Raw genomic sequence first — 14,143 nt, forward strand, 5'->3', positions numbered from 1 at the left:
TCTAGGAAAACTCATGAAAGCATGTACAGCTAGGGAAATGCAGGTCTTGGTATGCTGGCTTCACATGAATTTTTCTGGCTTCTTCCGTGTTGCACTGACTCAGGGGTCCCGATCTCATGTTAGCCTGATGGCCCACTGTATCATTCCAGGCAGGGCTCAAAGAATAGCAGAATTTCATTGTTTCAAGTTCAGTCCTTGTTTGATATATAAATCATCTCTACCACAACTCTACAACAACTTGGATGATGGTCACTGATGACCCTTGGATGCCGTTATACAAATTCACTCAGCGATAGAGAAGTGGTTATGTAAACTGTGTTACTTGTAGCTTACTCAGTGACATGTCTATGAAGTGAGTTATTGATGACTTCAAAATGCCTTGGAACATGCTTATGTTATATGAAAATAGTTGAAAGCAGGTTTAATGCTTATAACCTTTAACCAGACTAAAATTTAAATACATGCAGGTTGCAAAAAAAAAAAAATCTCTTTTACAGACTGTGAGTGATTTTTTAATTCTTATTTTTCCAAATGTTCAATACCATGTATAATACTTTATGATTGGAAAAAATCTTCCAAGGTGGATATAACCAAGGGATACAGCCCTCCACCCAGCAGTACGCCTCCTGCTTCCGGTCCACCTCCAACTAATTCTGTGGTTCCCTGTTTTGGACTTTAAGCTTTCTTTTTTTTTCTAATGGGAAATCAATTTTCACTTTCAAAAGAGCAAGCAAAAGGGTGTGCAGCTCATTAGTCTGTATAAAAATAGCTTTGACATGCAATGGCGTAATCCCCAATAGGAGAGACCTGGGAAGGTAATCGAGATGTTGACTTTTTGAGGTGCTTTCCAAAGACTGTTGTGCAGATACTGCTTCCTGTTGGAAATGCTACCCTTTTTACGTTATAAGAATTAAGTCTTTTGAAGTTTGTGTTTTTTTTTAAAGGGTGCCTTATAAAAAGGTTGCCTTATAAGAATTTGTAATTAATGTGTGGTTAAACTTAGGTCATCCATTACTTGGAAACATATTCCAGGACTTTGAAAGCCTTTTAAAGAAACTATGAAAAAAATAGATTAAAAACGTTATTGCATGTTGTCTTGGTCACTTAAAAGATATATTCTGGGAAAACCTTGAAAACTTGCTCCTTTAGCAGACTTTAAATATAGCATATTTAATCCCCTGGGTTCTTTATAAAATATGCAAATGTACTACTTCATCTTTTTTTTCTCTCCATGAAATGAAAAATATATATTGTAGAAAGAAAGAGATTAGTGATGTTAGATTTAGAAAAGTCTCACCTTCTTCAATACTTATAATAGTTCATTTAACTATATAATTATGGAGGTGTGGTTTTTTTTGTATTTATGTAGATGCCTCTATTTTTTCTAGGCCAAAACAAACAAACAAAAACCATAAATGCCATCTTCATATAACTACAGAATTTCGGGGGGAAAAAACACGAAGTTATATGGAATGTGTGTTAAGTTCATTTATCAAATTGGAGGTAGAATGTATATTAGTATAGAATATTTGATACCAAAAGTTACTTCTATAAAATGTAATCATCCTAAATATTAGATAATATCCCTTGATTTCTCAAATATATGCAAAGTTGGACATAACTTGAATATCCAATAAGGAGTAAGTAATCCATGTTTTCTCAGCCATATAGGGTTTTACTTAAACTAACAGGTGTATATTCTTCAGAGTAGAACTCTAAGGCCATGATAGATCGTTTTGCTATGAGATTTCCTGTTTATGGGAATTAGCTTTAGTGCTGCAGTAATAAATGCCACACTGCAATGAAATGTAGCATGTTTAACACACTATTCGTGAAAATATCAGTACTATTATTTTGCATGATAATATGAAATTGTTATTTTATTTGGCCAAAAAGTTCTTGGGTATTGACAATATTACATAGTTCAACCCAGTATTATCATTAGCTGAGAAATGCACTGGAGTATATTTATGGAATATTATGCTAATATGGTATAGCTTTCAAGAATTTGTTCGCTCTCTTGTTGGATTATCAATAGTCCCAGAAATATTACCTCATGCATTGAATTCATGGGACCATTTTTATGGTTGTCAGTAATTTTCTCAAGTTCCAAGCCTGTGCTAGTTTCATATGATTACAAACAAATGTCTTAACAATATTTGGTGTTAAAGCTCATTATAGTTCTAGAAAGACAGGTGACATTGAGACATCAACATCTTATAATTCAAGAATGCACAAATTTACAGTAGAATGCTGTGAACTTTGATTCTAAAGCCATTGTTGTCATGGAAACTAAGATTTTCATAATTTTGAGTAATTACCTTTATCATTTCTATGAGTATAAGCCTCTTAGAACTCTAAGTATAAGCTCATAATCTTGACTATGATTCAATTTCCTTTCCTTGTGCACATTCTATTATTGACTATAAACTGAAGAGCAACATTGAGTGACAATCCAACCAAGATCTACTATATCTATTGTAGATTTTAAGTTTGGAAACCCTTCAGGTAATAATAATATATAAGAATCAAATACAATTGAACCCAACATTACTTCACCCTAACCTAAACAATTCAACTTATTCATCGGTTGTCAACATGACTTCATTTCCACAAAAATTGCCTTTAAATGGAAAAGTAAATTTTTATTATTGGTGAAATGGTTGTTTGGTCACATTATATGGCATATACAGGAACAGTTCTAATGAAGGTATTTGTTAAATGATCTAATAGCTTGAATTTATGTTGAAATTGCAGACTCTTAGATCTATGACAGTGCACTTGCCAAGGGCATTCAATTTCCTGTGGATGGTGACCAAGAGAACTTGCACAAAAATATAAAATAAATTTACAAGAATATTCCAGAAAAAGGAGCTCATGGTAGACTCATTCTCATAGTGATTTGACATATTCTCAGTTCCATTTCAAGCTTCTGTTGCAATAATCACAGCTCTGTGATAACTATTTACAGCCCACACATGGCCAGGCATACTGTTTATAAGTCTACTTTTGCTTATTTTGCATTTAAATAATTTGTGGCCCTTGTCCAAGAGTCTGGGTAATGTCACACCTCATCATGGACGAGCAAAAGAACAGGCTAAAAAATCATGGTGCTGGTTATGAAAGCTATATCAAGTTAATTGTTGGAGGAATTAGCTTGCTTCTAGTCAGTAAAGTAATTCACAGTGTAGTCTAAGGTTATGCCTTATCTCTTATCATATATACCACCCATGTTTTTACTTCTCTTGCTTCCCCATTCCCCAACACCTGAAGCAACTGATTATCTTTTTGAATAAATGAATGTAAAATATAAAAGATATACTTTGGATGCAATTATAATCTATCTCAATCCCTACCCCTCTTCCTTGATTTTTAATGGAAATGTTAGTTTTTCCTGGGAATCATAAGGTTAGAGATCACTGAGCCTGTGCTTACAATGTGTGTGTGCCTATCTTAAGATATTTCCAAAGACATTTAAAATATTTTAAGTTTATCTGTCCTATTTTTTTTGTCTGCTCATAATTATTTAATTAAATACCACTTTCTTGCCAACGGTCAATATATTTAATGATAAAACACTGATATCATTGAAAAATTTATGTGACAAAAAAAACAACAACAACAAACAAACCCCAAAGAAGTCTGTTATTATTTTTATTTAACATTGCTTTAGAAATACTAAGCAATGTAATAAGAGATGAAAAGTAATAAAACATAGTTATTGAAAGATGCTGAGATAAAATGTCTTATTTGTAAACTATAAATTTGCTTACTTTGGTTTTTCAGATAGAAAATAAAAAAGAAATAAGAGCAGTGAGTTGAAGTAGCATAGATCAGCACTTCTCAAGATGTGGTCCCAGGACCATCTCAGAGGTTTAATGAGCTATTTTCTTAGTAATACTAAGATTTTTTTTTTGCCTTTGCACTCTGATTATCTCATGAGTTTTCTGCAGGCAATGTGTTGTTCTCTCTCAATATATTGAAAGAAGAAACATATATTAGGATCTGTTTTCTATCAAGCCAAATATTTAAGAGATTTATAAAATTATAGAATAATGCCCCTTTTCTCACTAAATGTTTGTTTTGGGAAAAATTATTTTTTATAAAAGTAGGTTACTTATGTTCATATATAATGGGATTCTTGTTATAGTTTTCATGAGTAGAAACATTTCAAGAATTACAAATTCAAACAAATGTAAATATCATTAGTTATAACTCACATGTACAAAAACTCATTGATGTCTTCAGACGTTTTTGAGACTGTAAAGTAGTTTTGAGATTAAAAAAATTGAGACCTGCTGGTGCAGAGAATGAGCAATATACTGCAATAACCAGTTATAATTTAAAATGGAAATAATAATATATCTTATAGACCTATCTGAAGTATATGAAAATAGTTTAGGATATTAAAGAGGACTCAATAAATGGAGATTCATACCATGTTCTTTGATGGGAAGTGTTATTATTATACTAATGTTTATTTTCCTTAATTAATTTATAGATTTCACATACATCCAAACAATGGATTTGGTAAGCCTGTGGAAATGAAAATTTGAATAAAATTTATACTAAAGGATCTTAAAGTTTGTGCAAGAATAATAGGTAGTAACTGCAAAAAAAAATTTTTAAAGAAGTATAATCAGGTCTTATCTGATATTAAAATTATAATATAGAGTCAGATAAGGAAAATCAAATATTTAACTCAAAATTAGTTTCATTGTACTGTGAATATACTTGAATATGTATATGCTTGTGTGCATTGATTATATGATAAAGGAAATATTAGTGTTCAACCTCACTCACCATAAGGATATATAAATGAAATAATTCTTATCAGTTTAGTGAAGATAAAATATTAGTATTAGAGGTAATAATATAGCTAAGCATTTATAAATTGTTGGGGAAAGAAATTGTAAATTGCAGTTATCTTGGATAACTATATATCAAGTACTTCAAAATATTCATAATCTTTAATGTGGCAACTTTATTTTTCTCTCTCAAGGAAATATTCAGAAATGCAAAAGTATTTATACACAAAAATATACATGGCACCATTTTTTATAATAAGACACATTTTAGAATGTCTATATATTGAGAAATGATATTTTCATAACAAATATGGTATTGACAAGGAAAACTGCATCTAGAATAATGATTGAAAATAGAAAATACATTTCATGTATTTTATAAATTCAACTATGTAAAAAGGGTTACAAAATACCAGGAGAAGATACCTTAATAAATTAATAGTGGTTATCTCTAGATTCTGGAATTATGAATAGTTTTTATTCATAACATACCTTTATAACTTTCTGTATTTTTCTAATTTTCTGCAATGAACACATGTCTTAGTTAATGTAAACAATTATACATAACTCAATTAACTTTACACACAACCACTGACGTTTTAATTTATAGATGAAAATACAATAGATGAATGAGACTTTATTCTTTATTTTAGTTCTGGATTACCTGCTTTACCATACCTGACAGTAACTTCTTGGATAGTGCCTCCGAGTATTCATACAGTGTAGTGTTTGCCCATTCACCAGTAAACTATATAATCTTAAACAAGCCACTTTACCTCTTAGGTCTTTCATTTCTTTGCATATCAAATAAAATTTTCTCTAATTTTAAAATCTGTAAGTCAAGTGATGAAGATTTCTAAGACTATATTTCCAACAGAAATGTCTTATCTGAACTATCTCTATGGTTTTCTTTCACTACACATTTTCTCCTAACATATTCCCATTATTTTTATTTTATTTATTTTTATTAATTTCAGAGAAGAGGGTAGAGGGAGAGAGAGAGAGAAATATCAATGATGAGAGAGAATCATTGATCTGCTGCCTTGCACATGTCCTCTATTGGGGATCAAGCTTGATGGGACTGTGATCTCCTGGTTCATAGTCAATGCTCAACCACTGAGCTATGTGGTTTGGGCTCATATTCCCTTCTATGTTTAGTGTTTGTGGAACTTCCGATTTCCATCCTCAACATCTGATGATTGAAGAAGGGCTTAAAATGTCATCATCTGTCTGTCTGTACTACTCAAGGTAGCATCTATATCCTCGTGGTCCTACGGGAATATTGTTAACTGTATCTATAGGTCTTTGGTGATACTCGTTGTCATAGAATTTATAAGAATCCATAGAGAGTCTAAGAATCTAGATATAGATGACTTACTTAGGGAATAGTGAACTGCAGTTGCCTTTCCTGTTTCATCTTTGCCTGTTTTGTTGGACCTCGTTGATATATGTTCTCTATAGCTTCACACTTCCCAGGTTTGGCTACTTATGTTTAACATTCAAAACTATTAGGACTTTGGAAATATTTGTGTTTTTGATGAAGATGTATATATTATTTAAATTGTAGTTCACCATCTGATATTTTAATTCTGTGATGTTTACTAAAAATTCATTGCTACGGTTAGTTGCTAAGGTAAATAAGTCACTATATATGTTAATGGGTGATATGAATGCATATTGGTACAATATGATAAGCTTCCTGCAGATCCATTCACTTGCTATCAAATAGAATTATTGAATTTATTAAATTCTATAGCATAAAGTTGTAATCTATATTGTATACTTTTAAGTGGAAAAGCAAATCTTAGCATTGAATCTTCTTGTCTATTTAGCCATCTGGGGTGGAATATATGCTGTTTGATGCCTCCATGTGATTCATGTGTACTGATGAATTTCTTTTTAAACTTGCAGCAAATAGTGGCAGCAATAAATGCAGGGATTATACCGTTAGGAAACACCTCCAATCAAATCAGTCACTGGGACTTGGGAAGTTCCTTCTTCTTTGCTGGCACTGTTATTACCACCATAGGTAGGAGACAACTTATTTTGTTTTTTAATTTTGGTACAGCTTGTGAGCTAAAATTCATTTGTTTGAATTTTTTTATTTTTTACAGTCGGTCAAATGGTCTTTGTAAGGTAGAAAACTAGATTTTAGTGAATTAATTTTGGAAAGAAGGTTTAAAGATTTGAACAAAGGAATGATGGAAATGAATTAGTTACTGTTTCAGAATCCTGAGTTAAATTTAAAATACACATGAAACTCCAGGGTAGTGTAGTTGTTATTCAACTAATGGGTAGGAACTTCATGCAATGGCTTGAAATTATGATTTTGTGTGTGTGTGTGTGTATGTGTGTGTGTGTGTGTGTATATGTGTGTGTTTGGTGGGGGAGGGCAAATAGTTTTAAATTTTCCTGCATCTTTGATTCCTTGGTTTTAGAAACAAAGGATTGGAATACAATTTTGACTTTTTAAAATGATTTGATATCAACTTCTTTAATTTATAGGTTTTTAACTCTACATTTTAATAGGTTATTCCTGTTCTTATATGCATGTCTATTTTAATCACTTCAGGGCTTTCTTTTTATACATTGTGTTTCTAATACTAATTTAGTGTGTGTGTGTGTGTGTGTGCCTAAGGGACTGGCTGACTGGCCAGTAGCTATGACATGCAATGACCACCAAAGGGTAGACGCTCAATGCACAGGCATGGAAACATGGAACAAACTGATGAATCACAGAGGCAAATGAGGAGGGGAAAAGGCAGGAAGAGATTAGCCAAAAATCTTATATGCATACTAGAGGCCCAGTGCATGGATTTGTGCACCTGTTGGGTCCCTGGGCCTGGCCTGTGGGGGTCAGGCCAAAACCAGCTCTCTGACATCCTCCGAGGAGTCCTGTGTTATGAGAGGGCGCAGACCAGATTGAGGGACCCACTGGTGCACAAATCTATACACCAGGCCTCTAGCATCCTATATAATAAAAGCTTTATATACAAATCGACTGAATAGCAGAATGACCAGTCACTATGATGTGTACTGACCACCAGGGGGCAGGCAATCAATGCAGGAGCTTCCCCTAGTTTACAGGCCTCAGGCCAGCCAAGGCAGAGGTCAGTGTGGACCTCTGCAAAGGGAGGCTACTGGTGGTGTTGGGGGTGTGGCTGGGGAAGCAGGTGGCGCCAGGCCGGCCAAGGTGGATGCCAGTGGGCCCCTCCCCCCCCCCCCATCACCATGCTGGATGCCCCACAGATCGGCCCTGATTGCCTGCCAGGCTTAGGGATCCTACTGTGCATGAATTTTGTACACCAGGCCTCTACAGTGTGTGTGTGTGTGTGTGTGTGTGTGTGTGTGTGTGTGTGTGTAAAATAAAAGGCTAATATGTAAATTGACCAAATGATGGAACAACCAGTTGCTATGATGCACACTGACCACTAGGGGCAGACGCTTAACACAGGAAGCCAGCCTCATGGCTGGCTAGTGCAGTGGGGGTGGTAAGAGCTACCCCTGCCTCTGAAGCAGTGCTAAGGATGTCTGACTGCTGGCTTAGGCCTGCTCCCCTTAGCCTTTTACTATATAAGCTATAAATTGGACATCCCCCAAGGGCTCCTGGACTGTAAGAGGGCACAGGCCAGGCTGTGGGGAACACACTCTCCCCTCCACACCCCTGCCCCGAGTGCGCAAGCACCTTCTAGGCAGCAGAATGGGTCATGTAGATAACTTCTCTTCTGTTAGTCACTCAGTGCCCAAGAAATACCCAGAAGACATAAATCATAAATGCCAGGCTTGGGGACCAGGGAGAGTTATAGCTGTCTGGTTTAATGGAAAGAGGTCATTTTAAAGCATAATATTCAAGATAAGGAAAATGATCCATCACAGTTATGAAGGAATTTCAAGTGGAAGAAAATATGTGTGCAAAACCAAGTTCTGCCCTTCCACTTATGCCTCTGCTGGGCTCGATTTCTGATTTTGGGCTGTGAATTAAGTTTCTAAAAATTTTCATTGTATTCTTTGGTGTCATTGACAAGTGACACATTAAGTTGATAAGGTTTCAAATCAGACCTGTCATTATGAATCCACTGCAGTGCCTCTTTGTGCTGGGTCACTTGCCAGTGAAATAAATACCTTAGCATGTTGATTTTTGCCTTCGTTAAGAGGTCAAGGAACGATGTTTACTCTTACTTTTCCATTAGCTAAGTCAAAAAGTTGTGTGGCTGTGAAAATCTGGAAAAATGGCAACCTTGATTTTTAACCATAATGACAGGTTAACTTTGGCATGTAGGCATCTCAGTCATTTCTACTATGGAAATGACTGTTTATTGTGTAAACTACTTAGAGTCTGGAAGGGAAAAAAACTCACGGACTGAGTGAGAATGGTTTGTCTCTGCCCAATGAAAACTCAAAAGTCCAAGTTATAACTCATCATGACCACCACTAAATTATTCCACAGGAGACTCAGTCATTATACAGCCTTCCTGTTGCAGGGTATGTTTATAAACAGTCTCATTTTTTGAATCCCAAATTCAGTAAGCTTTGCAGACATATCCTTCAACACATGAAAAAAATAAGCCATTATTACCGCCTTACCCCAAATGATAGCCATTAAGCACAGTAACTGATTATTTAGGTTGTTTAGGTAGCTGCCTGACAACCCAGATCGCCTACTGTTCTATCTCGGGCTTCAGTCTTAGGTGAGTTAAGTCATTCCAGGTCATCCAGATTTATTTCATGATCTTTTACTCCCAGGTCAAGGCCACCTCCTCTGACCTTGCACTAGATCAGGGAACATCTGGCTGGCAGGGCGTATATGACTGGCAAAATCATTTGATCTGGCCCTGCCAAGGCATTAGGGGTACATTAATTAACTGACCAAATATAGCAGGCTAATTTTTAAACTGATCATTTTGTATGGCCTTCGAATGCTGTTATAAATGTCCAAATGGCCCTTGGCAGGAGAAAGGTTCCCTATCCCTGGACCAGATTATCGTTTAAGGTTCAGTGAACATTTTGGCTTCTTTCATAGGTGTGCCTTTGGAAATTTAAAATGTAATTGTACTCCTTCCCTCTCCCCACCCCCACCCCCACCCCCTCCTTTGCTCGCTCAATCTCTTTTGTTCAGCATGTGTAACTTGAAGCTAAATTGTATTATCTGGAAATCTGACTGGAGCCACAGATACAGAATCTGTACTGTTCTTACTGAAACACAGCATAGAATTAACATTAAACTTAAATAAAACAAACCTAAATGAAAAATGAAAAAAAAATGCAATTACTAATAATGTTAATGGTAATTGTGTGGGCCTTGAAGTGGTTTTTAGCAATCATTGAAATTGTAACCTCTAGCACTAGTTGCATTGTATCAGTCATTTAAAAATAGAACTTGAACCCTAGCTGGTTTGGCTCAGTAGATAGAACTTCAGCCTGTGGACTGAAGAGATCCCCAGTTCAATTTTGATCAAGTGCATATACCTGGGTTGTAGGTTCGATCCCCAGTAGGGGGCATGCAGGAGACAGCCAATCAATGACACTCTCTCATCATAGATGTTTCTGTCTTTCCCTTTTTCTTCTGCTCTGAAGGAATAAACAAAACAAAAACAAAAACAAAAACTATTTAAAAAAGTAAAAATAGAACTTGAGACAGCAGTTTTGGAGAATAAATTGCAGTGGGTTTTATAAGGTGCCTGGTACAGGTAGTGCTTCAGCATTGGCTGCTATTGTCCAAGAGATTTCTATTCAATATTAGCAATTTGCCTTAGAGACAAAAGTTATCCTTACTGTACATTGGAAATATGCCCAAGGAGAGTTCAATTACACAAAATGGAATATTAAAGTTTAAGGACTAATTTTAGAGAATCTCTTCATATGTCTATATACTCTTTCCAAAATCAAGCCATTCCAAAGCCTTCACAAATTCCATTCCATAGTTGTACAGACTAAAACCCATTTTTTTAAAAAGAATTTTTTCTCTCTCTCTCTCTCTCTCTCTCTCTCTCTCTCTCTCTCTCTCTCTCCACTTTCCGACTATTAACCAATTCTGCTGGCTCTGCCTTTAAAGGAGATCCACCATTTAACTATCATCTCAGTGTCAGAATCCTTGTAGAAAAGAACCTTCTACTCAGAAACTTCTGTGGTTTCCTACTCAGTTAGAGCAAAAACCATACTTTATGCCTCTCTCATCATAGATGCAAGTTCTATGAGGTTAAGGGATTTTATGTGTTTGAATCTTTTCTGTATTCCCAATGTCTGACCATAGTGGGTACTTGATAATTATTTCTGGAATAAAAAACTAGGCATTCTAAGTGGTATGAAGTATGGCTACTAGACATGATATAACGCTAAATCGATACTGATTATACTAAATTCTTAGCTCTTTCAATAGATTTCATTACTGATTTTTTGTTTGTTCATTTGTTGAATCAACAAATAATAATACAGTACCACTCTGCTACTGCAACAATAAAGATCAATTATTTGAGCTTAAGGTGCATAAGGACCAGTTGAGAGGCCAAAGGGGCCAATGATCATTTACCTGCTAGTGTGTCAAGTTTGTTTCAGAACCATCTATGGAAGTGGGTAGGAGTGACACTTTACATAGATATCAGGATAGACAGGTAGGTGAGGAAAGGGACAAGGAATACTTTCCTTAGTGAGCATCCTGGTTGAGACTGGAAAGATAACTAGGAATTTTCCAGGCGAGTAAAGGTGGAAAGGAAGCATTTGAGGCATTGGGAGGTCATGAAGGCATGATCAGGGGCCTAAGACAGTATGTTCTGTTAGGGAATTGCAAGTTATCTATTGGGTCGGCAAGTAAGTAATTGCGGATTTTAAAGACAAATTTTTTATGGAACTAAATAACTTTATTCTGTAATGTATTGCCCATTTTGATCAATGACCTTTTGCCATCTTTCAGGCAGCATCATAATCCCACGTTCAAAAAACTTCTGGTTTTTATTAGCAAAAAACTGAATCAGGTACGATTTGACATCATCATCATTATTGAAATTTTTACCATTCAAGGAGTTTTGTAAAGATCGAAACAAAAAGTAATCAGATGGTGCAAGGTCAGGACTATATGGTGGATGTGGCAAAACATCCCAACCAAGCTCCATTAATTTCTGCCGAGTGACCAAAGATGTGTGTGGCCTTGCATTGTCATGATGGAATACAACACCTTTTCGATTTGTCAATTCGGGCCACTTTTCTTTAACTGCATTGTTTAATTTCATTAGTTGTTCAATGTAGACATCAGAATTGATCGTTTGGTTGGGTGGTAAGAGTTCAAAGTAGACAATTCCTTTGTAATTCCACCAAACTGATAACAAAACCTTCTTTTGATGAATATCAGCTTTTGATGTTGTTTGAGTTGGTTCACCTGGCCTGCTCCACGATCTTTTCCGCTTGATATTGTTGTAAACAACCCATTTTTCATCGCCAGTTATCAGTCGTTTTAAAAATAGATCATTTTCATTATGTTTCTTTAGCAAATCGCAGCTGCTAATGCGTTGCGTTAACTGTGATTCTTTCAGTTCGTGAGGAACCCATGTATCGAGTTTTTGAACATAGCCAAGTTGTTTTAAGTGATTTTCAATGCATGTATGTGATACATGAAGCTTCTCTGCAATCTTACGTGTTGTACTGTGACAGTCCGAATTGATTATTGCTTTGATTAGGGCGTCATCAACTTCAACTGGACGACCAGAGCGTTTTTCATCTTTGAGTGAAAAATCACCAGAACGAAATTTGGCAAACCAATTTTGACACTGCCGTTCTTTTAAGGCTTCGTCACCATAAACAGCACATAACGTTTTATGAGCTTGCGATGCGTTTTTCCCTTTGCGGAAATAAAAAAGCAAAATATGACGAAAATGTTCCTTTTGATTTTCCATTTTTCAACGAACGCCAAACAAAAACTACAAAACAGATAAAAAAACTTTTTTTACTGATTAACAGCTGAATAGCCAACTATCAAATAACAAAATGTGTTTTACATTTGTACTCCGTCTGCAAACCTAAAAATTCAACTGAAGCCATATATGTGTGAAACCCGCAATTACTTAGCTGCCGACCCAATAGAACTGTTGTCTGTCACTGAAGGGATTCATGCTCAGGACCATGTACATTAGTAAGTCAGTGTAAATAGCTCCTGTTGGATCAGTGCTACTCCTGCCACTGCTGGGGCTGTAAAGAACACAGTCTCTGCCTGCAGTCCAATGTGCAAGATAAAACTTGCACGTATGAAATAACGGAAGAATAGCAGAAGCAAGCATATTCACACCGTACATGGAAACCATGGTTGGAGTGCTGTAAGAATTGAGGAAAAGGAAATATTATGTGGGCTGGAACTGGGAGGAAAGATTTAACTAGAGAAATGGAATGTGAACTCTGCTTTGAAGAAAAAGTTTTGGTTTGGTTGAGGAAGGGGATAGAGCCTCTGAGTCTGTGATGTGGCTAAGTGAAAATACAGGGAGAGGAATGAACTTGAATTATTTTGAGGATTAGAAAAGTAAGCATTTGGCTAAACCAGAGGAATTGTTTAAAGGAATAGTGGGAAATATTATTGACTGACTCAGGTGGGGGGAAAAAAAGTTGAATATAATTTGATTTTTGTGAATTTCTATAAGACAGAACATGGATTTTTCTTTTTTTTCTTTTGGCAAGTGGAAGGACAGGTCAAAGTGACATTCGAAGATGCATTTGTCAGGAAGAGGATCTATAGAGACTGACATCTGAGAGGACAATTAAGAGGTCATTTCAGTGACCCACGGAAGGAGCAAGAGAGTATTAGCTGAGGGGATTGGAGTTGCTGTTGAAGGATGAAAGTAGGACAAAATGCTAAAATAACTAGATGCAAAAATCAACAGGCCTTAGTGACTAATACAATGAAGAGAAAGGAGTCAAAGTGTTGAATATTGAAGCGCATATTTAGGCAGCAAGCTTGTAATTCATAGAGAGCAATATTTGATCCTGTGAAGAGAAAGGAGGAAAAACAATGGCCAAGTTTTTATATATTGTATTACATCATGAAGCTTCATTTTAGTCGCTTCCCCCACCTCAATTTTTATTTGTTTATTTTTTGGTTTGGACAGAGGAGGAATACAGGTGGGCAGACTCCTTCTGGGAGCTCACAGTTGGGTTGAAGAGGCCAACAATCAATTGTTAGCACATTAAAAAACAAGACCGCTGTCGATGGCCATACACATTGCATAAGAAGTTCATGTGCAGTGACAGGGAGCAGATAGCGGAACTGGGTGCGGAGTGGGAGGTGTTCTGATGGAGACTATTCAAGACATCTGGGCAGGTGACAGTTAGGCTGCAACTTGGGCGATGGAAAGAAAGCA

General features: G+C 35.9%; 1 protein-coding gene across 5 annotated transcripts in view; it reads left to right on the forward strand.

Moving 5' to 3' along the window:
- The window catches only part of KCNK2 (potassium two pore domain channel subfamily K member 2), a 151,465-nt gene that overhangs the window by 69,985 nt on the left and 67,337 nt on the right, over positions 1-14,143 (forward strand). For all 5 annotated transcript variants that reach the window (XM_036442181.2, XM_045583137.1, XM_045583139.1 and 2 more), the window contains exon 3: positions 6,720-6,837. In XM_036442181.2, coding sequence (XP_036298074.1) covers positions 6,720-6,837 — 118 coding nt within the window. The remainder of the gene's footprint in view (positions 1-6,719; positions 6,838-14,143) is intronic.

Source organism: Pipistrellus kuhlii, unplaced genomic scaffold (assembly GCF_014108245.1).
Source record: "Pipistrellus kuhlii isolate mPipKuh1 unplaced genomic scaffold, mPipKuh1.p scaffold_m20_p_18, whole genome shotgun sequence".
In the NCBI taxonomy this organism is placed as follows: Eukaryota; Metazoa; Chordata; class Mammalia; order Chiroptera; family Vespertilionidae; genus Pipistrellus; species Pipistrellus kuhlii.